At 35.2% G+C, this 25,610-nt stretch overlaps 1 protein-coding gene across 2 annotated transcripts in view; it reads left to right on the top strand.

The window, feature by feature from the left end:
• CDK13 (cyclin dependent kinase 13) overlaps positions 1-25,610 on the top strand; it is a 110,325-nt gene that overhangs the window by 63,723 nt on the left and 20,992 nt on the right. For both annotated transcript variants that reach the window (XM_082846736.1, XM_082846735.1), the window contains exons 6-9: positions 5,903-6,092; positions 7,453-7,509; positions 18,320-18,421; positions 18,515-18,592. In XM_082846736.1, coding sequence (XP_082702862.1) covers positions 5,903-6,092; positions 7,453-7,509; positions 18,320-18,421; positions 18,515-18,592 — 427 coding nt within the window. The remainder of the gene's footprint in view (positions 1-5,902; positions 6,093-7,452; positions 7,510-18,319; positions 18,422-18,514; positions 18,593-25,610) is intronic.

Genomic DNA, 25,610 nt, shown 5'->3' with positions numbered 1-25,610 from the left:
TCACATTTTGCTAATCTTGTTTATTTCTCTCCCTCAACTTGTTTTTTTTTTTTTTTTTTTTGCCCGCGCCGTGTGGCATGTGGGATGTGGGATCTTAGTTCCCTGACCAGGGATCAAACCCGTGTCCCCTGCATTGGGAGCGCGGAGTCTTATCCGCTGGACCACCAGGGAAGTCCTCGACTTGTTTTTATTTTGCTGGGTTATTTTTGAGTGAATCCCATGCATTATATTGTAAACATAAATTCTTGATTATCTGCCTGTAATCTATAATGAAGTTGCTATTATGTTAAAAAAGACAAGAAGGAGGCCTACCTAACAAAATTGGCAATTTTATAATATTATCTAACTGTCCATATTCATGTAGTTGTCTCAAAAATATTTTTAATAGTTGGCTTTCTTTGAATCAGGATGCAAACAAGAAATCTGCACATTGTATGTGGTTAATTATTATCTTAAGTCTGTTGTCATCTACAGTATCCTTCCTTTTGGTGGCGGGTAGCTTGTTCTTCTAACCCTGATATTTCCTATAAATGGAAGTTAGATCTAGATGATTATTTAGATATAAGTTCACTTCTTTGACAATTGTACTTCAGAGGTGATGCTGGAAGCTATTATCTCTTACAGTTTCTCTGGGCAGGAATTTGGGAGCATCTTGGCTGGGCGGTTTTGGCTTGGATTCTCTCATGAGATTGCAGTGAGATGTTGACTGGAGCTGTAGTCACTAGAAGGTGTAACTAGGGTTGGGACAATCTACTCCAGGGTGGCTCCCTCACATCGCTAGCAAACTGTCGTTCCACTGTTGAGGGGAGGTCTCAGTTCTTCTTAGCACGGGCCTTTCAGAAGTGTTGCTTGACTATTCTGACAGCTTGGTGGCTGGCTTCTCTCGGGGCAAATGATCCAGGAAAATAAGATGGAAGCTGCAATATCTTTATGACCTAGCCTTGGTGGTCAGTGACATTACCACGTCTTCAATATTCTGTTGGTCACACAGGCCATCCTTGAATGGACGGCATGGATACCAGCAGATGAAAATTACTGGGGTCACCTTAGAGGCTGGCTACTGTAAATGATTTTAATTTAAAATTAAAAGTGCGGGATTTATAAATTTTTGATCCTATACTTGTCTTTTTTTTAATACTAAAAACCTTGGTTCCTAAGAAATTAGCATTGTCCTACAATATACATATAATAATTTCAAGATAACAATGTTAATTACTAAGAAGACTACTGAATGCAGTTTAAGATTTCTTATTGGTTCTTTTTGTCCTTAGCATATGCCCCACTAGGGATAATATAGTCAGAATACCATAATCAGTTAATGTTAGTATAGACGGTTTGATACACGTGTAGGTTCATCTGTTTCTAATTTTTCAGGTACTGTTTTTCTAACCTTTTCAGTGTGATGATGTATAGTTAATCATGTGAAACATTTACATGGTTCCAAACTCAAAGCTGTAAAGCAGGGCACATTCAGAGTAGTCTCATTTTCATTCCTTTTTCCAGTTCTCTCCCTTACCCAGGGACGACCTTTTTTTTTAAGTGTTTAGTTCATCCTTACAGTTTTTCTTTGCTACATATTCACCCTCCCCCTTTTATATAAAAGATGTCATATTAATAACTGCTCTACTGTTCCTGGTTCTTTTCATTTAATTATATTTACTGAAAATTACTCCATATCAGTAGATAGATATGGCTACACAGTACTCTGCTGTGTGGATGTATCATAGTTTATTCCGTTAGTCTCCCACTGATAGATGCTTGCATTGTTTCCAGTCTTTTGCTATTAGAAATAATGCTGCTTTGAATAGCTGTCTGCCTACACCATCTTGTATTTTTGTCAGTGAATTGTTGGACAGGCCCGTAGAATTGGGCTGGTTAGGTCAAAGAGAAATGGAAATGCTAAATATGATTAAGCTAGCTAGATATTGCCAAATTCCTAGCAGTGTATGAGAGTGTTCCTTACAGCTTTGCCATTAGAATCTGGTGTCATACATTTGAGCTGTTGTTAATTTGTTATTGTGGTGAAGTTTTAGCTTGAGAAATACATTTTTATTATGAGCAAGGCTAAGCGACTTTCCATTGGTTTAAGGGCAGTTGTCTACTGCTTGTGTGTGTGGTCTGGGTTATCTGTCTTTTGCCCACTTTTCTGTGCGGTTATTAATCTTTTTCTTTTCAATTTAGAGAGGCTTTTTTAGTGGGTATAAGTAATTTATCTGGAATAAGTTGCTAATGGTTTTTTGCCAGTTTGCTATATTTTTCAAAATTTGCTTACAGTGTTTTCAGCTGCTCAGTAGATTTTTGTTTTTACATAGTCACATTATCAGTCTTTTCCCCCTTTTCCCCTGTTGCATCTTGGTTTGATTCCTAGTTAGGAAAGTTTTCCCCACTCTGAGGTTATTAAGGAATTCATGTTTAAAAAAATACTTTCATGGTTTTATTTTTTATATTTAGTACTGGTTCATTTGCTTTTTATGCTGGTATATATGTTGTGAGGAACAGACCAGTTTTAACTATTTCTATCTGGCTATTCACGTTGTCCCAATATTGCTGATTTATAATAAGTTGATCTTTTCTCCCACTGAATTGATATGATGCCATCTTTATCATTTACTAAAGTTCCATATATACCTGGGTATAATTCTGGATTTGTTTTATTTCATGTTCCTTTCGCTGTATCACACTTTTTAATTATAGGAATTCACTATTCTGTCTTAAACTGTCCGGGCTGGTAGAGCCTAGTGCCCACCGCGCCTTTCTCTTTCAGATATTTTCATTGCTATTCTTACTTAGTTATTTTCCTGTGTGGATATAACGTCAGCTTATCTAATTGTAGGAAGAAAACAAGGTATTTTTAAAAATAGAGCTTTGTTTAATTTATAAATTACTTAGGGAAAATCTTTATCATGTTGAGCCTTCCTAAGAATGTATCCATTTTTTTCATTTATAGTTTTTGCCTTTTAAAAGTGTTTTGTAATTTATCTCTGACGTATTTTGCACATTTCTTAAATTAAAAAAAAATTATTTATTATAAATGGGACCTCCATGTTTTTCTTTTAACTGGTAGCTATGTTAATGACTACTGTATGTTTTATTATTTTATTTTTTATATCTTTTTTTAAAAATTTATTTTATTTTTGGCTGCGTTGGGTCTTCATTGCTGTGCGCGGGCTCTTCTCTAGTTGCGGAGAGCAGGTGCTACTCTTCGTTGAGGTGCGCAGGATTCTCATTGTGGCAGCTTCTCTTGTTGCGGAGCACAGGCTCTAGGCACGGGGGTTTCAGTAGTTGTGGCTCGCGGGCTCTAGAGCGCAGGCTCAATAGTTGTGGCGCACGGACTTAGTTGCTCCATGGCATGTGGGATCTTCCCGGACCAGGGCTCGAACCCATGTCCCCTGCATTGGCAGGCGGTTTCTTAACCACTGCGCCACCAGGGAAGCCCAGTGACTACTGTATGTTTTATTTCTGCTGTTTTTCTAAATTGTGTCACTGTTTTTAACAGTTTTTTAAATTGAATGTATATGTCCTTTCAGAGAACAAACATTCAGGTCATCTGCATGCAGAGATAGTTTTAGCTCTTCTGTTTCAATTCTTACTCTAATTCAGTACTGTCTAATAGAAACAGAATGCAAGACATTATATTTTAATTTAAAATAATCGGTTAGTCTCATTTTTGAAAGCTCTGTTCATTTTAATAATATTTTTATTTAACCCAGTATATCAATAGATTATTCCAGTATGTAATCAATATAACAAATTATCAAGATATTTTATTTTTTTTAGTTGTTGCAGTAAGTTTTTTTGTTTGTTTGTTTTGTTTTTTTGCGATACGCAGGCCTCTCACTGTTGTGGCCTCTACTGTTGCGGAGCACAGGCTCCGGACGCGCAGGCTCAGTGGCCATGGCTCACGGGCCCAGCCGCTTCGCGGCAAGTGGGATCTTCCCGACCGGGGCACGAGCCTGTGTCCCCTGCATCGGCAGGCGGACTCTCAACCACTGCGCCACCAGGGAAGCCCCAAGACTTTGTTTTATATTAAGAAAATTAATCTGTTACTTTGCAAATAGGTTCTTCAGCTTGTCATTTATTTGCCTTTTACCTCTATTTCATATTTATTTCTTACATATGTGTTTCTAAATTTTTATTTAGTGAAATTTGTCAGTTTTTTAATAGGTTTATTTTTGGTATAATTCCCAATCTGCCTTTGGGGTTACTGCCTTTGTCCCAGTACTATTCTGCCTCTTTTTTTCCTTCACTGATTTAAAATGGCTGTTTTCATAGTTAGTAGATACGTATTCGGGATTTTTTTTTCTGGTATATATTATATGCATTTTTCTATCTGTCCCAATAGTACAGTAGGTCATATTAATTTCTGGTAGGGCAAATGTTTATTTTAAGGAACGTTTTGGTTGATACTCTGGTTTTGTTTTCTTCAAGGTGAACTTTAGAGTTAGTTTCTCAAGTGTTCTTTCAGCAAAAGAAACAACAAATCATTGGTCCTTTTACTGAAATTGCATTAAAATACAGAATTTTACAATTTGGTGAATCCTTAATAAATTTGTATAATTGTTAAAGTTTATTCCTAGTTGTTTGTAGTATTTTTTTTCTATTGCAAAGTCATTTAAATTTTACTTTCTAATTGTTTCTAATTCTAATTTCTAATTGTTGCTGGCATATATAAAGTCTTTTATTTTTGTGTATGATTTTTTTCTAACACAGCTACTTTTTTATTCTTTTGGATCTTTTAGAATCGTCATCTCATCTACCAATAATCATGTTTTTGTCACTTTAAGTTTTTATACTTTGTTTTTAATTTTACTTACTAACTTCTAGAATAGTTAGTAATAATGAACATTCTTGTCTTGTGTACAGCATCTGACATTTTACTATTAAATATGACAATAGTTGTTGGTTTCAGAGAGGTACCATTATAAACTTTTAGGAAAGAATCTTTCTATTGCAAGTTTACTGTGAAATCTTTGCTCTGTTCTTTTTTTTTTTTTTTTTTGGCCGTGCCCACAGCTTGCAGGATCCCTGGACCAGGGATCAAACCTGGGCCCTGCCGTGAAAGCACCGTGTCCTAACCACTGGACCGTCCGGGAATTCCCTTTGCTCTGTTTTTAATCACGAACTGATCATGAACTTTCTTCAGATGCCTTTTTTTGGCATATTGATAACTTTTTTACTTTGAAAGATAGATGTATTGAATTTTATTAGCTTTTCCATTCTCGAATTGATAAATTAAACTGCCTGATTGAGATATTTGTAGATACAGCTTTAGATTCAATTTGTGCAAGTTTCATTTAGGAATTTTGAATCTATCATATGTATGTTGTGTATGTGCTGTGTGCTGTTTTAGGATTTAGTAGCAGGATTAATAAGCTGGTATTATAAAATAAAGTTGTAATTTGTATGCTTTCAAATGCTCTGGAGCTGTATAAAAGAATTAAATTATATGTTTATTGAAAACTTAATAGAAGTCATCTAAAGCCCCACTGGGCCCAGACTCTTTTTTTTTTATCAAAAGTAATTCTTACAACATCTTTAAATTTTCTTTGATGAACTATACTGATTTTATTCAGCTTCTGCTGAGAGACAATTTGTTCAATATGTAAAACAGCTAAGAATTTATTTTACATCAATCATACCCAGAAACTATGCAGTGTGGAAATTAGCAGTGTTGATTTTATATCATAGCAGTTTTCTTTGGGAGAAGAAGACTGGCTAGATAGTTCCTTGGGATGGTATTGATATTAAATTCAGAGAGAAGGACATGAACATTATTAAATGACAGAAGTAGCAGTTCTTTTCAAGGATTAATTTTCTCCCCAGCATTTTATTTTTTAAAAATTCTGAGCCTATAGGAAAGTTGTAAGAACAAAATCTTTAATGTGTTAATTGTTGTTCTTAGGTGCATTTTATCTGGTGTTTGAATATATGGACCATGATCTGATGGGACTACTGGAATCAGGCTTGGTTCATTTTAATGAAAATCACATAAAGTCATTCATGAGACAGCTTATGGAAGGTCTGGATTATTGTCATAAGAAGAACTTTTTGCATCGAGATATTAAGTGTTCAAATATTCTTCTAAATAATAGGTATGATATGAGTTTGATATATATGTTTAAAATGAGTCTTATATAATGTGTACCTTGATTCTGTTAAAAAGATTTAAAATTTAGGTTTTTATTGCTCAGACTATTTTAACAAAATCAATATTACAGCTTGGGCTACGTCTGAAGTTGTGTTAAATATACTTTAGTTAATTAACTTCCAATAATAGTTTGTAATGTATGTAAAATAATACTTGGTTGACTTGTTGAAGTTTCATCCATCCCCTCAATCCAAGGAATTTAATAGGATTAATTGGATCAAACCTCTGAAGAACTTTACAGTCCCTTTGACCTTATATAAATAGGGGTTTTCGAGTCATAAAGACCTGAGTTTGAATCCACGTAATAGTTTGAATCAATATACTAGTATACATAAACCATATAGTAGTTTACATGACCTTGGGCAAACTACTTAACCACTCCTTTTCTTTTGTTGTTGTTGGTCAATAACAGCTGTCATACCTCCATGGGGGGGTGGGGGGGAGGGAAGTAATAAAGATTATAGGCACTCCCCCCAACCAAAATACTTAGTTGACCCTCTCATTTGATATTCTTCCAAATAATGTGAATGGTTCTTCTAATAATTAATGATGTGATTTCAGTTTTAGGTTAAGAATAGGTTTTAGCATCTTTTTTAATTTGGAATTTTTTAAAAAAACAGTCAGTCATCACAGTTGTAAAGTGAACATTTTTTGACGTGTATATGCACGTACATACATACATACATATTCAAAGCTTATGTTAAATATTTCACTGACAGCATAACCTGAACTCTGATAATTCTCTTGTAATTGGTACTATTTGTTGGTTTAAGTGAGGCATGCCTGGTCCTGATTTTAGTTAGTAGAAAGTGTTCTATAGAGCACCATGTCACTCTAAGAAGTGGAAAATTAAACATAAATTTAAAATGATGTGATTCATTTCTTGCGCATTATTGGCTGGAATTGAACAAATAATTTGTCTTATTACTAAGGTAGTATGAATTACCTCATTTTGTTTTATTTTCATTGAAGTGTACTTTTCTAAATAGGAACTGAATAGTACCGAGAAACTATTAGTACTATTATTACTATATATAATAATATACTATATATATATCATAATAATATAACAACAGTACTAGTGTAATAGTAGCTGAAATTATCCGAAGAAAAGTACTAATTTTTGCCTTATATTGTTGTGAGTTTATCTATTTGCCTTTTCCTGTAGAACCTTGGGTACTGCAGTATAATCGAAGTTTCAGTTATATCAGTGAATTTTTGCTTAGTTCTAGGAATAGAACATGAATGTGTAAGATCAATTCAGAGTAGACTAATATTTTTTCATTTTATCTTACTTCCACCAGAGGGCAGATAAAACTTGCAGATTTTGGACTTGCTCGGTTGTATAGCTCAGAAGAAAGGTAAGAATATTTTCAATTGAATATTATAGACATTAGTGACCAGTTTTAGAAGTTATATTAAGAATACCATATTGATAGTTTATTTTTTAACAAAAAGGAAATTTTCTTTTCATGCTTAAATACATGAAATAATGAAGTTTTATACCATGACCATGTTGGGTTGACTATTTGAATTACAAAATTTTATACATTAAATCAATGTAAAAATAATAGATTTTTTCATACTTAGAGGTTAATATAATTTCTTTTCAAATGTGCCATTTTAAGTGTTTCTTAAATGAACTTAGGAATTTTTAAATAAAATTCATGCTTAAATTTCTAATGCATGTCCAGACGTTAAGATGTTTGTAATTTTGGGGTATAATGAAAAACCTTAGTAAATGCTTTTTATGTTACATGTTTAAACTTGTATATGTTGTTTTAATTATTATTTTGGACTTACTTAAAACTTTTTTTTTAACTATAGTTATATCTATATATAGATGTGTGTTTGTTTTAAACTCCCTAGAACCTTTTATTTAAACAAACTATTGTGAGTAAGTTCAGTGTATAACTTCTTTTTGTGGAGCTTCTGTGGCTAAAGTTAGGGATTCCAAGTATCCCACTTGGCTCATTTTGTGCCTGATGGTAGTGAAATTGATTTGTCTTATTAGGATTATTCTTAGAAGAATAATATGGAATTTCAAAATATTTTTGTGAAGTAGGGAATTTTATATAAACCATGAAATTAACTGGGTTTAATATCTCCAGTTTATTAGCCCATTCCTTTCTTGTCAGACAGCATTATTTCTTTAATATATATACATATATGTATAAATTCCTTATGACAGTTCTATAATTTATTTAGTGTAATCATAATTGGATATAATAAGATATCAGTTAATTGGAATTCTTAGCAATAGTTATTTATGTTCACTGAATCTTTGCCAGTTTCTGGTTAGTTGAAAAAAAAATCCCCGTTTTGAATTTTTTTTAAGAGTGAAAAATTTGTTTTTTAATCTTGCAGCGCCTGTGACATAATTCTGAAAATTATTTTTAGTGTTTAGAGGTTTTTAAATGGTATGTTTTGGATACATTAGAGTTCTGTTAAACTCAGACTGTGCTATGGACAGCTTGTTATGGACAGGGCTCCAGTCCCCTATACCTACTTTAGCCAGAGCTTTTCGGCCTTTATTTAACTTACTACACTTTTAATTAATATTTTATTTTAAGAAAAGGTGTATGTTTTTGCTTGTTTGTTTGTTTGAAGTTGTTCTAGAGCTTAACAGCTCTAACCCTCATTTTGCGTTTGAGAAAACGGAGACCTAGAAAGGGTTGAGTGACTTGAAAGATCCAAAAATATTTGTTAGTATCATCAAGAGTGTCTAGCTCAAATTTTCCAACTCCCAATTATTTATTCTTTCCATTGTGTATAATAGTGCCTTTCGATAGAATTTGAAGGAAAAAAATAAATTGGTCCTTAAGTATACTTAACCCAAAACTTCACTTGAAGTATACTTCTTGAATGACTAAATTTCAATGACTATTCTTTAGGGGGAAATTCTTCTTAATTAAGGATTCTACCTGCTTAGCTGGTTAACTGAGATTTCACTGTAGTTTGGTTATCCTTTCTTAATAGAAGTATATGTCTATCATACTTTGACTATAAATCCCTTTCTTCTTGTTTTCGTGTTAGGTTTCAGTGGAGATGGAGAACAGCTAAATTACCATTTTCCATCTCATAGATTCTTTTTATGCAGATATTTGTTCACATTGGAATAGATATGTTCCAGAAGAACTGACTATAGAGCCAAATTTTATACGTAATTTTCCCATTGATTTTTTTTTTCTCTTTTAAAATGGAATGTTGGGTTTCAATGGAGTGTCAGGGGTGTGGCGTGTTCACTGAACCTTGGTCCCCATTGCCTTGCTGAATTGATATAAGAATTTTGAACTTAAGGAAGTAGGAAATTTAAAATCCCATAACTTTGCATCTTCAGGTAATGTATACTGAAATTTTCTGCTTAATCAAATTTGTAAGTTAAAAACTTGGTATATCATTTTGTTTTATAAGCAAATATCCTTTCCTTCAGGGTTATGTACGTCTTTAAAACGACTCTTTTTCAGATTCAAATAATTCCAGTTTCTTTAAAATCAGTTAGAGAAGTAGGCTTAATTTAATGGAATGACTTTAAAATACACATACTATTCTCGTAAATTTTAATAACATACTGAAATTCACTGCCTTTAGCAGATTCACTGTATTATCCCAAGTTTTCTAGATACTTCTTGAAATAAACATACAGCAAATGATTTCCATCCATATTTCTTTGTTATCATAAGCAGAAAGAAACCGTAATACCCCCATCCAAATATTTTTTGAAGTATTTTCTAAGTAATTAGCTATTACAGGTAGAATGAAGTGTTCAAGAAATTGTTGTAGGGTTTCTTGTTTTTTTCAAAATAGAGCAGATTTCAGCTTATCACTGTAGTAGCATCAATTACATCTCTCTCACTTATTTGATTTGGTATATCTTTTTTTTTTAATCAATTAATTTTTATTTTTGGCTACGTTGGGTCTTTGTTGCTGCGCCCGGGCTTTCTCTACTTGCGGTGAGCAGGGGCTGCTCTTGACTGCGGTGCGTGGGCTTCTCATTGTGGTGGCTTCTCTCGTTGCGGAGCACGGGCTCTAGGTGCACGAGCTTCAGTAGTTGTGGCACGTGGGCTCAGTAGTTGTGAAGCGCGGGCTCTAGAACGCAGGCTCAGTAGCTGTGGCGCACAGGCTTAGTTGCTCCACGGCATGTGGGATCTTCCCAGGCCAGGGATCGAACCCGTGTCCCCCGCATTGGCAGGTGGATTCTTCACCACTGCACCACCAGGGAAGTCCCGGTATATCTTTTTTGAATATGAGGAAAACTTGATGGAACTACAGCTAGTATGTAGGAATTGAGTATGGGGTTGTGGGTGACCAGTATGGATCTCCTCTGTCATGTGTGCTACAGTAGAGGAAAGAAACACTGGGCTAAAATTAGGGGGGAAAATGATTCCTTTAAACTTGAAGAATCATTTTCTTGTTTTGAACATCAGTATTCATGCTTTGCTCTATTTGGCCTTGGGAAATATAGAACTTGAGAACAGAGGTATTTGCCTCATTTCTTCATATCTGTTCAGTTTTTTAGTAGCTGTTTTAAGTCCACCTTTCCCCAAGACTTTTAGCCACAATGATAAATCCTCTTCTGAGTTTTTATTTTACCAAGTCTTAGCTACAATGCTTTTCCAAGTAATGGAGTATCTTTTTCACTTTATGTGACCATCTCATATGAAAAAATATGCACTTTACATGTAAGTTGAAATTAATTTCACTTTTTAGAGAAGAAACTATAACTTAACACGTTTACTTTTTTAATGGAAGGAACTCAAAATCCTAAGGCCTAAATCAGGAAACTTTGGCTCTAGTCTTGGCATTTCCATTTTACCAGTTGTGAAATATTGGACAAGTCACTTAATATCTCTGTATGTCATTATTCTCAACTTTAAGATGAAGGATTTCAAATCTCTAAGATATTTATAGTGTATCGGAAAACATTTCTTTCGTGGTTCTGAAAGTTAGTGAACAAAATAGCTTTTTAAACATTTTTGAAGGCAATATTGCCATCTAGTGGCTTTTCATAAAATTGCCATTAAAACCAAAACTAAATTTTCCCAAACCTATGTAGGGTGTGAATGGAAGAATTACCTCTTGCTGCTTGTCCAGGGAGTAGATGAAATTATATTCAGAATTAAAATTGCCTCCTTGGTGCTGGTCTTTTTACTTTTGTTCTTGTCTTTTCACTACAGCTAGAATTGTAGTTATTTTAAAGACAGGGATCATTATCTTGAACTTTTGTGTTTTATATGCCTTAAAGCATAAAACACATTCATAGTGACCGCTTGATTAATTCTGATCCTTCAAATGTTATATTAATTATATTAATATTAATTGTTGGCCCTTCAAATATTATATTTTATTTTTTCCAAATGAAGTATGCTCATTTAGTCTTCCAGCAAGTTGTGTGATATTTCCATTTCTGAATCTCCCTTAAAGCTCCTTATGTATCTAATAAAGTCTATAAATGCGAAATATTTTGATAGCATCAAATATTTAAAATTACCTGAGATTTCATGAAAGTTTTATGATGACTTTACACTTCAATATCTTGTTAACCACATTAAAGTAGAAGGTTTGAAAAATAAAAGAAGTATTGCTGGTGGTGGTGCCACTTCCCTAGTAGACAAAGAAAAAGTGTCTGCTTTCTTTTCAAAAATTGTTAATGAGACTTATTTACAGATGAAGATATTCAGTAGAAGTTGAAATTCAGAATATTTAATGTCGAGACCATTATTTCTGGATTTTTACAAAGGTAGTTTCTAGCCGTCCAAGAGGAACAGCTTGTTGGAGTTAGTGTTTTCTTTTTCTAATTTAATGTCAGAGGGGTTTTATGTGTGTGTGTTTTGCTAGGTTATGGAATTATTGCTTGGGATTTAATTTTAATTGTGGGAATAAATTGGAGTGGTTCTTTTTCTATTTTTAGGGTTTTCTTTTTAAAGTATTAATTTATTCTGTAACACCTAAGAACCTCACTATATGTTTTTCCGTCCTGTTTCTTTTTTAGTAGGGATGAATGTTTTTTTGTGAAAAGACTGGGTAGATATCTCAATAATGTAGTTTTTTTTTTTTAGTCCGTGAAAGAAAAAAAAACTTCGCATGTGTGATATCACATCAGTTTGTGTTTTCTCTTTGTGATGTAAACAAGACCATCTTTAGGATGTTGACAGTGGGTAGCCAAACCTAGTAGCCCAAGTCCTAAATGTTCAATTTTGAGGATTCTGGATTTTATTTATTTGTGTAACTTTGGATGATCTATTTTCATTATTACATCAGTACTTTAGTTTTCTTGGGATTTAAATGTCCTAGTTTCAAAACAGTTTCAGGGCTTCTCTGGTGGCGCAGCGGTTGAGAATCTGCCTGCTAATGCAGGGGACACGGGTTTGAGCCCTGGTCTGGGAGGATCCCACATGCCACGGAGCAACTAGGCCCGTGAGCCACAACTACTGAGCCTGCGCTCCGCAACAAGAGAGGCTGCGATAGTGAGAGGCCCACGCACCGCGATGAAGAGTGGCCCCCGCTTGCCACAACTAGAGGAAGCCCTTGCACAGAAACGAAGACCCAACACAGCAAAAATAAATAAATAAATAAATAAACTCCTACCCCCAACATCTTCTAAAAAAAAAAAGACAAACAGTTTCAGTGTCTTATACTTCTGTCTTTACATTGGTAAACACAACAACCGAATTATACCATGGAATATTTTCTTCATAATACTATAAACGAATATTGAATTGGGTGGTTTGAGATTGGCTTTATTCTCTGCTAACTCCACCCACCTTGGAATTTTCTTTTATGATTAAAGTCCTTCTGTCTGCATACTTTCTCAGTGTTGGCTTTCTCCTCATTAAGCACTAAGGTAAAAAGTGAGGTATGGCACCTATTTTGTAAAATTCTTGAGTAAATTATCATGAGCTTTTCCTTGACTTTAATAAAACAATCATTTTCATTGTCTTTTGTCAGTGTTAACTTTGAAAAGTACATTAAAAAGTTTAGTTAGGGCTTCCCTGGTGGCGCACTGGTTGAGAGTCCGCCTGCCGATGCGGAGGACACGGGTTCGTGCCCCAATCCGGGAAGATCCCACGTGCTGCGCAGCGGCTGGGCCCGTGAGCCATGGCCGCTGAGCCTGCGCGTCCGGAGCCTGTGCTCCGCAACGGGAGAGGCCGCAACAGTGAGAGGCCCGTGTACCGCAAAAAAAAAAAAAAAAAGCTTATTTAAAATGTTCATTTAAAACATTTAAAACATAATTACAGCACCACTATCTTCTTGAAAGTTTTTTTGCCAGCTCTGTTCTCTCCCTGGCTCTGTGTCCTAGCTCTGGAAAATGAGCATTTGCTAAGCCTTCTCAGGGAACTGATAGTTCAGTGTAGGCAGAGCAAGAACCAAGTAATAAGTTTGTAAGTCTTGTGTGGATATTCTCCCAGAGGCAGCAGTGAGTATTGAAGGTGTAAACATTGGCATTTTATTTTATACTGTCACTTTGACTGCACTTTGGAAAGTAGATTGACCTTGTAAGTCTGCAAGCAAGGGCAGTCAATTAGACAGGGGTTGCAATAAACCTAGGTAGGATATGGGGGACTTACTTCCCTGGCAGTCCAGCGGTTAAGACTTCGCCTTCTATTGCAGGGGGTGCGGGTTTGATCCTTGGTTGGGGAGCTAAGATCCCACATGCCTTGTGGCCAAAAAACCAAAACATAAAAGAGAAGCAAATTCAATAAAGACTTTAAAAATGGTCCACATCAAAAAAAAAACGTAGTGATTATTAAAAAAAACAAAACAAAACCTAGGTAGGATAATTATGGCTTTAACTAGGCAATGGGCATAGGTGTTGGAAAGTTGGAGATGAATTATATCATAAGATATAGAATAGTTAGAACTTGATGGTTGACTATTGTGTTGGTAGACACATCCTGCCTTTACCCCTACAGTAAGATTGCTGCTTAAGGAATTGCATAAATGGTTTATTAATTAGGAGAAGCTAAACTTACAACAAAGAGAACCTCAAAATTCAGTGGCTTAAAGAATAAGAAGTTTATATTTCTCACTCAGTAATCTGGAGCAGTTGTTACTTTACCTTGCTGCACAATTGAGAATATTTCACCATATTGTTTGATCAAATGGTGACTCTGCTTCATACAGTCATTTAAGGATCCAGATTGGAAGATTTGCTGCCTTTCTTCACATGCTTTCCAAGTCTATCACCATGTCTGTCAGCTAGAAGCTAGAAAAGAGGAGGGAGGGGTGTTATGAGCCAGGCCAAGAAATGGCACCTGTGTTCACGTTCCATTGGCGAGAACTTGGTCATGTGGCCACACCTAACTGCAGTGAGGGTGGGAAATGTAGTGTAGGTGGGCAGCTCCCATTGAAGAAAGGAAGAACAGATTTTAGAAGACAGCTTAGCAGTCTCTGCCATAAACTATGATGCCGTTTGCTGAGACAGGAAACGGGAAGCAGGTTTACGGCAGAAGATAATAAATTTCCTTTTGGATATGTTAAAATACAGGTACTTCTAAGACTTCTAAATATGCATGTGTAATAAGAATGTGCGAGTGATCTTAAGGTAACGTCAATTGGAAAAAAATTATGTTTTTCTGTAGCAATGTTATGGTACAGAAATTTAAGTTATTTTTCTGAAAAAAAATCAAAAGGAGGAAAGTAGAGTAAAATTAGAAGGGAATGGGGAAAGGGCATGAGGAAAAAGACTGTGTTTATTGTTATGTAGTTATGGCATAAATCAGTTGATTAAAAATATTGCCAAGTACTTACTGTATGCCAGACACTGACCTAGGTATAATACCTGTTGGCTGCGTAGTAGAGATAAGAAAGACAGATCAATCCCTGGTCTCATTACATAGTCATGAAAGAAGGTAGACAACGAGAACCTGTTGGATAGAGGAAAGAATTTAAAGTACCAAGTGCTACAAAGCAAATAAAATAGTGTCTGTAGGGACACTATGAGCTTGGGGGTGGCTGCTTGGCTAATTTTGGCTAAGGCAGTTAGGATAGAACTCTTTTTTTTTTTTTTGCAGTACGCGGGCTTCTCACTGTTGTGGTCTCTCCCGTTGCGGAGCACAGGCTCCGGACGCGCAGGCTCAGCGGCCGTGGCTCACGGGCCCAGCCGCTCTGCGGCATGTGGGATCTTCCCAGACCAGGGCACGAACCCACGTTCCCTGCATCGGCAGGCGGACTCTCAACCACTGCGCTACCAGGGAAGCCCAGGATAGAATTCTTTGAGAAGTAAAATTGAGCTAAGACCTGAGTGATGAGAAGAGGATAACTTAATGAAGACCTAGGCAGATAACATTCCAAGTAGAAGGAACTCAGCAACTGCAAGGCCTGGAAACAGACTTGGAAAGTTTAAGGGGGGGGCCAAGATGTTGCCCAGTGTAAAAATAGGAAGTGAGATACTCCAGTGTATAGTCTTATCACCTGAGGTAAAGTATAAATTTTATTTAGTTGCAGTGGGAGATCACTGGACAGTTTAAGCAACTAACTGATATGACTTGGTTTTATGCTTAAAAAACTTAAAAGTGGGGGAGGAAATCTAGAGATCGAGGCCAGGAAACTAGTTAAGAGACTGTTGCAGTAGTACCAGAAAAAAGATAATAGTGGCTCAGACTAAAAGTTGGTAGTGGCTCAGATTTCCTTGAAATCGTGGGAAATGGTTGCATTTAGGACCTATTTGGATGTAGAGTTGACAGAAGTTGTTGATAGATTAGATGTGAGATTTGAAGGAAAAAGGAAACAAGGATGACTCCTGGGTTTTTGACCTTAGAAGTTGGGTTGGTGTTAAAAATAGGTCCCAAATTTCTTTTGTAGTTTTGGTAGGTGTTTACCTAGTGGATTCTGAAGGAGACATGGCATTTGGGCATACGATGAATTTAGCTAGCTGAACTCTTTCCATGTTTTTCTCAAGAATATGTTATGCTCTAAAAGAAATAAGTGTAGACTTTATGTATTGTTGGAAAAGTGAAGCATTTTAAAGCTAATTTAGGTATTTCCTATTATATGATTTTTTTTTTTCATTTCTTAGAATGGTCTTTAACAGAGTTATCAACTGTGGTTTGTGAATTTTAATTTGGATTTATCCAGAATCTCCAAATACTTCAAGGGCCTAAAATCTTGCTCCGATCATCTGTTTGCCTTTTACCTATTCAGACCAGACAGGAGGCTGAGCTGCCTGCCAGCCTAGGGATATACCCTTAAGGCAGTGCTCGCTTTGTTAGGAATACAGCACTGCTTGTGGTGTGTAGGGTAGGGAAGACCGTAACCATGTCACACCTCCCCTGAAGGGCAAAGTGTTGGAATCTATTACTGAGCAGATAATCTTTGATCTTTATTCTGTTGATATTTCATTGATTGTAAAGAGAAATGTTGGGATGGTACTTTGTTTTACAAAAAATATATATCAGTTTGAATATTTATTTACTTCATAAATGAAAGAGTTTCCACAATTTAGAGATTATGTTAGTGTTTTAAAATTGAGCTTTCTATGTCAAATTTTACTGTTGAATGTTTCAAGTCTTTACGTAGTTCTTACTTTTCTTCTGACAGAAACTGAGCATTTGGATATATTTGGAAAAGCTATTAATTGGTATACATTAAGTACTTTTGCTGTACACCTAGAAGTATAGTTCATCTAGTTCTGTGTTTAATCATTTTTGAAAATGTACTAAATATTTTCACTTCTGAATTTGATGAGAGTTAATGAAAACGTGAACTAGTCTAATTTTAACTGCTAAAGATGACTGTGTTCTAAATGTTGCCTAGGAATTGAAATATAATACGGTTAAAAACCAAAATTCAACTGAGTAAATTTGAAGATCTAATTGGTTTTATTAAACACTTCCTGAATCAGGCCACATCCCATCTAGTAAGTAGAAGGGATCTCTGAGGAGCTATACAAAATGGAAGGTTTTTAAAGGCAGAAGGGGGCAGGGACAAGAAAGTTATACTAGCAGAAAGCATATTGGCAAGGTCACTTTCCTTTAAGGGATGGGAGGGGTCTGTATGGCAGGTGACCTCGCTAGTGCTGACCAGGAAATTCCAGACCAATTGGTTAAGATGCCTTTCCTGGGAGGGGCTGAATCTGCAGTTAGGTTAGGTAGTAAGTCTTGGTTTGCTGGTGTGGGAGTTAACACAAGTAACTCCATTTTGGATCTGTTGTTTCTTTTTAACACACATATAAAATAATCTTTTATTTAAATATAAAATTTACTAACCTTAATTTGTGTAATTTCTCCACATAATACAGCAGACTTTTATTTTTAAAAAATATATTTAAAAATATTTCTAAACATAAAAAGATAAAAAATTAACTATTTACTGACAGATTTACATTAATTTAAACATTTTTCTTGAGACTGTAGATACCTAGTTGTACCTTAGTAGCAAGACCATACGTTTCACATGCTCATAGACCTTTGAAATGTTTTAGAAAACTACTTATCATAATTTTCTCCGACTTTGTTCCCCCACCCAGCTAATTCATGTATGTCACCTAAAGTTGCAGGGCCATATACAGTAAAAGGTCTGCCCTATGCCCAACATTGTTCTGGGCTTAGTGTGTGGGTATAAGAACACTTATACAGCTTACTAGATAATATCTTCTATGACAGAGTGGTAGTAGTATATGTATATATATGTCCTCATTGTTAGAAGGTGACAAAGGAATCATCTGATAAAGTATCTTACCTATCACTAGTGGTTCCTGGCAGAGTAGACCCAAACTACTACAGTCTACATTTCTATACTTTCTATTCACATACCAAAGTGGGTTAAAATCAATGAAATATTGCCAAGGAAAGATATGCCCAGTTGAAAACTTTTGTTAGGTGGTGGTTACAGTTTGAACTGTATCTTGCCATACATTAGTGATTTGCCAGATTTGGTCAAAATCATCAATGCCAACAGTTGATATAAAGATCTTTCTTTGACCGTATTACAGTTAAAACAAGCCAACAACTTTTAATTTTTATATATTAAGGGTATTTTTCAGGTAATCACATTGCTTTCAGATGTATTTTATGATCATGTATTAGATGTCATAGCATGTCTGCAGGCAGATGAAAGTAGTTTTAGTTAGGATTGTAGGATTGCTTTGATTAGCCAAAATAATATTTCTTAAAAGAATTTCTCTTATTCTAACACATGCTAACTCTAAAGAGTGCTTTCTGTGTTTTTTAGTCGTCCATATACTAACAAGGTCATCACTTTATGGTACCGTCCACCTGAACTGCTGTTGGGAGAAGAAAGATACACACCAGCTATTGATGTATGGAGCTGTGGGTAAGATAGGCTTATTGACTGGTTAATTTACTTGAAACTTGGTAGTGAAGTAAAATCATACCATTTGGTAATGGTGGATATTTTTCCCGTTAGATGTATCCTTGGTGAACTCTTCACTAAAAAACCTATATTTCAAGCAAATCAGGAGCTTGCACAACTAGAATTAATAAGGTAAGCTTGTGATTTTAATATTTGTAATATCTGTAGGAAATTAAAATTTTTTCACGCTTGTGTTTCTAAGAGAACATCATGTTTCTGTTGAAGGCTGATGATTGCTGAATGGAGGAGAAACTAGAATGCAGGCACTTTGATAATTGTTCTAGTAAAACTAAGGATCTTAAAGTCCCTAGATATTTTGTGATTAGATTAATGTGTTTGAGTTCCTAAAGATAAGACTGGGAAGGAGGATTAAATATGAGGGGGGAGAGAATGAATGGTAGATTCTGTTTTTTCCGGAGTGTGGCAGTATGGAAGAATTAATGTTTGGGGATATTTTAAAGAAATACTCTTTTACATATGTATATGCACATGTGTTTATATGTATATGTGTATGCAGACACATCAAAATACATCCATGTACTCACTAGCATAGGTCTTCATTATTTGGAGCCTATTATAGGGCCTAGGTCATAGGACTTACGTGTTAATCATCTTTCTCTTTATCTAATATTTTAAATAAGTTTCTTTTTTATAAAAGAGCTTTGGTTTTCATATATAATAATATTAAATTGCAACTTGTAAGATTTGCATGAGTGTTTCAAAATATGGATGAGAATTTTTAGGGAAGATATTGGTATAAGGCACATACATACCCATGTACTGCGAACCTTCCCTTCAGCAGACTTATTGGACTAATTGTTGCTCTACATTCCATCTGTAAATAATACTAGCTTGATAACATAGCAAGCTGAATATTTGCAGCTAGTAGATTACCACTCTATAGTAAGACTACGTATTTATTCCACCAGTTGAAGAGTATGACGACCAAGAGGTAGTTGTTTCCTATTTTGTATACAAACATTTTATTATTGTACATATGTTGTTTAATTAACTATAGACAGATGCAGTGCTTTGCAAAGACTTAACAGAGTTGGCTAATGTAGAATTCCATTCAGTGAGTCCTCTGATGAAAGAGAAGGCCATGGCCCTATGTCAGAAAGTTGGGAAATAAATGCACATTTATACATTTTTAGTTAAAATAAAATGTTTAAATCGTGTATCTGTGTATCTTTCTTTTTCTTTTTTTTTTTTTTTGGTAATGATTTTCTCTAACCCATTTTTTCACTTAGCCAACTATTGTTCCTAATTGTATTTAATACTAGGGTTTCTATTAGTGATGTTAGTATTTATTTAGTTTATACATGATACAAGCATTGTTCTAGGAATTTCACCTGAATTACTTCAGTTAAGTTGTGTGTTGTTTTTATAGTTAAGAAAACTGAACCTTACAGAGGTGAAGAATTTGTTCAGAGTCATACAACTAGCAAGTGGCAAAATTGAGATTTGAATCTAGATAGTTTTACCTTACTATCTAAACTTATAACCAATTCTCTATACTATGTAGTAAACAAAACTTCCTGGAACTTTTAGTTGGTATGACACAAACACCAAGAATTAACAAAGACAGCATGAAAAATTTCTGCAGAATATTAATACAAAATTTCTAAAAGGAGTGATTAGCCAGTAGTATGTAATGTTTTATTAAAAATTAACTTGCAGAGTCAAGTAGGGTCATCCTAAGAATACAAGAATGTTTTAGTTTTAGGAATTCCATTATTATAATTCATCATTTTAATAGATGTAAAATAATATGTCTGTCTTGATAGTGTTAAATAGGCATTTGCTGAAATTATAAACTGCTAATTAAGTGTAGAGGCATATTTCTTTAACACAATAAAATATGTATCACAAACGGACTAGATAATATTTAGTGGTGAAATACTGGAAGTAAAGGCAAGAATGAGAAAAAATTGACTAGCAGTATCATTATTTTAAAAGTGTTTTAGAAGCACTAACTAGTTAACTAGTAGTGTTAGAAAAGTGAACCCAATAAGAGGTATACTATCATAATTTGTATCTGATAGCATTGCATACATGCAGCGTGCAAGGAAATGACCTGAAATTCCTTGAATAAAAAATTTGGTAAAATGGCAAGTGTTAAGAATCTGTGTGTATATACACACGTGCATGTGTGTGTGTGTGTGTGTGTGAGAGAGAGAGAGAGAGAGTATGTATGTATATACACACAGCATACTAATATATATTATAGACTAATACATATATTCTAAAGCAAGAGCTTTTAAAGACTATGTACCAATAATAACCAGTTAGAAACATAGGGAATGGAGAGCATGTTTAACAAAACCACCACCATATATACTCTAGGAATACTGAAAACTATAATGTTTCACCTAAAATTGTAAAGAAGATTTGAATAAGTGTTGGAGAAGCATATCTTGTTTTTGGCTAGGAAGCCTTTTTTTAAAACATCTTTATTGGAGTATAATTGCTTTACAATTGTGTGTTAGTTTCTGCTTTATAACAAAGTGAATCAGCTGTGCATATACATATATCCCCATATCTCCTCCCTCTTGCGTCTCCCTCCCACCCTCCCTATCCTACCCCTCTAGGTGGTCACAAAGCACCGAGCTGATCTCCCTGTGCTATGTGGCTGCTTCCCACTAGCTATCTATTTTGGTAGTATATATAAGTCCATGCCACTCTCTCACTTCGTCCCAGCATACCTTTCCCCTCCCTGTGCCCTCAAGTCCATTCTCTACATCTGCGTCTTTGTTCCTGTCCTGACCCTTCGTTCTTCATAACTGTTTTTTTCCTGTAGATTCCATATATATGTGTTACCATATGGTATTTGTTTTTCTCTTTCTGACTTATTTCACTCTGTATGACAGACTCTAGGTCCATCCACCTCATTACAAATAGCTCCATTTCGTTTCTTTTTATGGCTGAGTAATATTCCATTGTATATATGTGCCACATCTTCTTTATCCATTCATCTGTCGATAGACACTTAGGTTGCTTCCATGTCCTGGCTATTGTAAATAGAGCTGCAATGAACATTTTGGTACATGACTCTTTTTGAATTATGGTTTTCTCAGGGTATATGCCCAGTAGTGGGATTGCTGGGTCATATGGTATTTCTCTTTGTAGTTTTTTAAGGAACCTCCATACTGTTCTCCATAGTGGCTGTATCAATTTACATTCCCACCAACAGTGCAAGAGGGTTCCTTTTTCTCCACACCCTCTCCAGCATTCATTGTTTGTAGATTTTTTGATGATGGCCATTCTGACTGTGTGAGGTGATACCTCATTGTAGTTTTGATTTGCATTTCTCTAATGATTAGTGATGTTGAGCATTCTTTCATGTGTTTGTTGGCAATCTGTATATCTTCCTTGGAGAAATGTCTGTTTAGGTCTTCTGCCCATTTTTGGATTGGGTTGTTTGTTTTTTTTATATTGAGCTGCATGAACTGCTTGTAAATTTTGGAGATTAGTCCTTCGTCAGATGCTTCATTTGCAAATATTTTCTCCCATTCTGAGGGTTGTCTTTTCGTCTTGTTTACGGTTTCCTTTGCTGTGCAAAAGCTTTTTAAGTTTCATTAGGTCCTGTTTGTTTATTTTTGTTTTTATTTCCCTTTCTCTAGGAGGTGGGTCAAAAAGGATCTTGCTGTGATGTATGTCATAGAGTGTTCTGCCTATGTTTTCCTCTAAGAGTTTGATAGTGTCTGGCCTTACATTTTAGGTCTTTAATCCATTTAGAGTTTATTTTTGTGTATGGTGTTAGGGAATGTTCTAATTTCATTCTTTTACATGTAGCTGTCCAGTGTTCCCAGCACCACTTATTGAAGAGACTGTCTTTTCTCCATTGTATATTCTTGCCTCCTTTGTCAAAAATAAGGTGACCTTATGTGTGTGGGTTTATCTCTGGGCTTTCTATCCTGTTCCGTTGATCTATATTTCTGTTTTTGTGCCAGTACCATACTGTCTTGATTACTGTAGCTTTGTGGTGTAGTCTGAAGTCAGGGAGCCTGATTCCTCCAGCTCCGTTTTTCTTTCTCAAGATTGCTTTGGGTAGTCGGGGTCTTTTGTGTTTCCATACAAATTGTGAAATTTTTTGTTCTAGTTCTGTGAAAAATGCCGTTGGTAGTTTGATAGGGATTGCATTGAATCTGTAGATTGCTTTGGGTAGTAGAGTCATTTTCACAATGTTGATTCTTCCAATCCAAGAACACGGTATATCTCTCCATCTGTTTATGTCATCTTTAATTTCTTTCATCAGTGTCTTATAATTTTCTGCATACAGGTCTTTTGTCTCCTTAGGTCGGTTTATTCCTAGGTATTTTATTCTTTTTGTTGCAGTGGTAAATGAGAGTGTTTCCTTAATTTCTCTTTCAGGTTTTTCATCATCAGTGTATAGGAATGCAAGAGATTTCTGTGCATTAGTTTTGTATCCTGCAACTTTACCAACTTCATTGATTGGCTCTAGTAGTTTTCTGGTAGCATCTTTAGGATTCTCTATGTATAGTATCATGTCATCTGCAAACAGTGACAGTTTTACTTCTTTTCTGATTTGGATACCTTTTATTTCTTTTTCTTCTCTGATTGCTGTGGCTAAAACTTCCAAAACTATGTTGAATAATAGTGGTGAGAGTGGGCAACCTTGTCTTATTCCTGATCTTAGTGGAAATGGTTTCAGTTTTTCACCATTGAGAACGATGTTGGCTGTGGGTTTGTCATATATGGCCTTTATTATGTTGAGGAAAGTTCCCTCTATGCCTACTTTCTGGAGGGTTTTTATCATAAATGGGTGTTGAATTTTATCGAAAGCTTTTACTCCATCTACTGAGATGATCATATGGTTTTTAATCCTTCAGTTTGTTAATGCGGTGTATTACACTGATTGATTTGCGTATATTGAAGAATCCTTGCATTCCTGGGATAAACCCCACTTGATCATGGTGTATGATCCTTTTAATATGCTGTTGGATTCTGCTTGCTAGTATTTTGTTGAGGATTTTTGCATCTATGTTCATCAGTGATATTGACCTATAGTTTTCTTTCTTTGTGACATCTTTGTCTGGTTGTGGTATCAGGGTGATGGTGGCCTCGTAGAATGAGTTGGGGAGTGTTCCTCCCTCTGCTGTATTTTGGAAGCGTTTGAGAAGGATAGGTGTTAGCTCTTCTTTAAATGTTTGATAGAATTCACCTGTGAAGCCATCTGGTCCTGGGCTTTTGTTTGTTGGAAGGTTTGAAATCACAGTTTCAATTTCAGTGCTTGTGATTGATCTGTTCTTATTTTCTATTTCTCCTGGTTCATTTCAAAAGGTTGTGCTTTTCTAAAAATGTATCCATTTCTACCAGGTTGTCCATTTTATTGGCCTATAGTTGCTCTTAGTAATCTCTCATGATCCTTTTTATTTCTGCAGTGTCAGTTGTTACTTCTCCTTTTTCATTTCTAGTTCTATTGATTTGAGTCTTCTCCCTTTTTTTCTTGATGAGTCTGGCTAATGGTTTATCAATTTTGTTTATGTTCTCAAAGAACCAGCTTTTAATTTTATTGACTTTGCTATTGTTTCCTTCATTTCTTTTTCCTTTATTTCTGATCTGATCTTTATGATTTCTTTCCTTTTGCTAACTTTGGGGTGTTTTGTTCTTCTTTCTCTAATTGCTTTAGGTATAAGGTTAGGTTGTTTTTTTGAGATGTTTCTTGTTTCTTGAGGTAGGATTGTATTGCTATAAATTTCCCTCTTAGAACTGCTTTTGCTGAATCCCATAGGTTTTGGGTCATCATGTTTTCATTGTCATTTGTTTCTAGGTATTTTTTGATTTCCTCTTTGATTCCTTCAGTGACCTCTTGGTTATTAAGTAGTATATTGTTTAGCCTCCATGTGTTTGTATTTTTTACAGATTTTTTTTCCTGTAATTGATATCTAGTCTCATAGCATTGTGGTTGGGAAAGATACTTGATATGATTTCAGTTTTCTTAAATTTACCAAGGCTTGATTTGTGACCCAAGATACGATCTATCCTGGAGAATGTTCCATGAGCACTTGAGAAGAAAGTGTATTCTGTTGTTTTTGGATGGAATGTCCTATAAATATCCATTAAGTCCATCTTGTTTAATGTATCATTTAAAGCTTGTGTTTCCTTATTTATTTTCATTTCGGATGATCTGTCCATTGGTGAAAGTGGGGTGTTACGCTCCCCTACTGTGATTGCGTTACTGTCAATTTCCCCTTTTATGGCTGTTAGCATTTGCCTTATGTATTGAGGTGCTCCTATGTTGGGTGCATAAATATTTACAATTGTTATATCTTCTTCTTGGATTGATCCCTTGATCATTATGTAGTGTTCTTTTTTGTCTCTTGTAATAGTCTTTATTTTAAAGTCTGTTTTGTCTGATATGAGAATTGCTACTCCAGCTTTCTTTTGATTTCCATTTGCATGCAATATCTTTTTCCATCCCCTCACTTTCAGTCTCTTTGTGTCCCTAGGTCTGAAGTGGGTCTCTTGTAGATAGTATATATATATGGGTCTTGTTTTTGCATCCATTCAGCCAGTCTGTGTCTTTTGGTGGGAGCATTTAATCCATTTACATTTAAGGTAATTATCGATATGTATCATCCTGTTACCATTTTTTTAATTGTTTTGGGTTTGTTATTGTAGGTCTTTTCCTTCTCTTGTGTTTCCTCCCTAGAGAAGTTCCTTTAGCATTTGTTGTACAGTTGGTTTGGTGGTGCTGAATTCTCTTAGCTTTTGCTTGTCTGTAAAGGTATTAATTTCTCTGTCGAATCTGAATGAGATCCTTGCTGGGTAGAATAATCTTGGTTGTAGGTTTTTCCCTTCCATTACTTTAAATATGTCCTGCCACTCCCTTGTGGCTTGCAGTTTCTGCTGAAAGATCAGCTGTTAACCTTCTGGGGATTCCCTTGTATGTTATTTGTTGTTTTTCCCATGCTGCTTTTAATATCCTTTCTTTGTATTTAATTATTGACAGTTTGATTAATATGTGTCTTGGTGTGTTTCTCCTTAGATTTATCCTGTATGGGACTCTCTGTGCTTCCTAGACTTGATTAACTATTTCCTTTCCCATATTAGGGAAGTTTTCAACTATAATCTCTTTAAATATTTTCTCAGTCCCTTTTTCTCTTCTTCTTCTGGGACCTCTCTA

This window comes from Leucopleurus acutus (genome assembly GCF_964270905.1).
Source record: "Leucopleurus acutus genome assembly, chromosome: 9".
NCBI classification, from domain to species: Eukaryota; Metazoa; Chordata; class Mammalia; order Artiodactyla; family Delphinidae; genus Leucopleurus; species Leucopleurus acutus.
The sequence above is the reverse complement of the archived record's forward strand: the minus strand, read 5'-3'. Positions and strand labels throughout refer to the sequence as shown.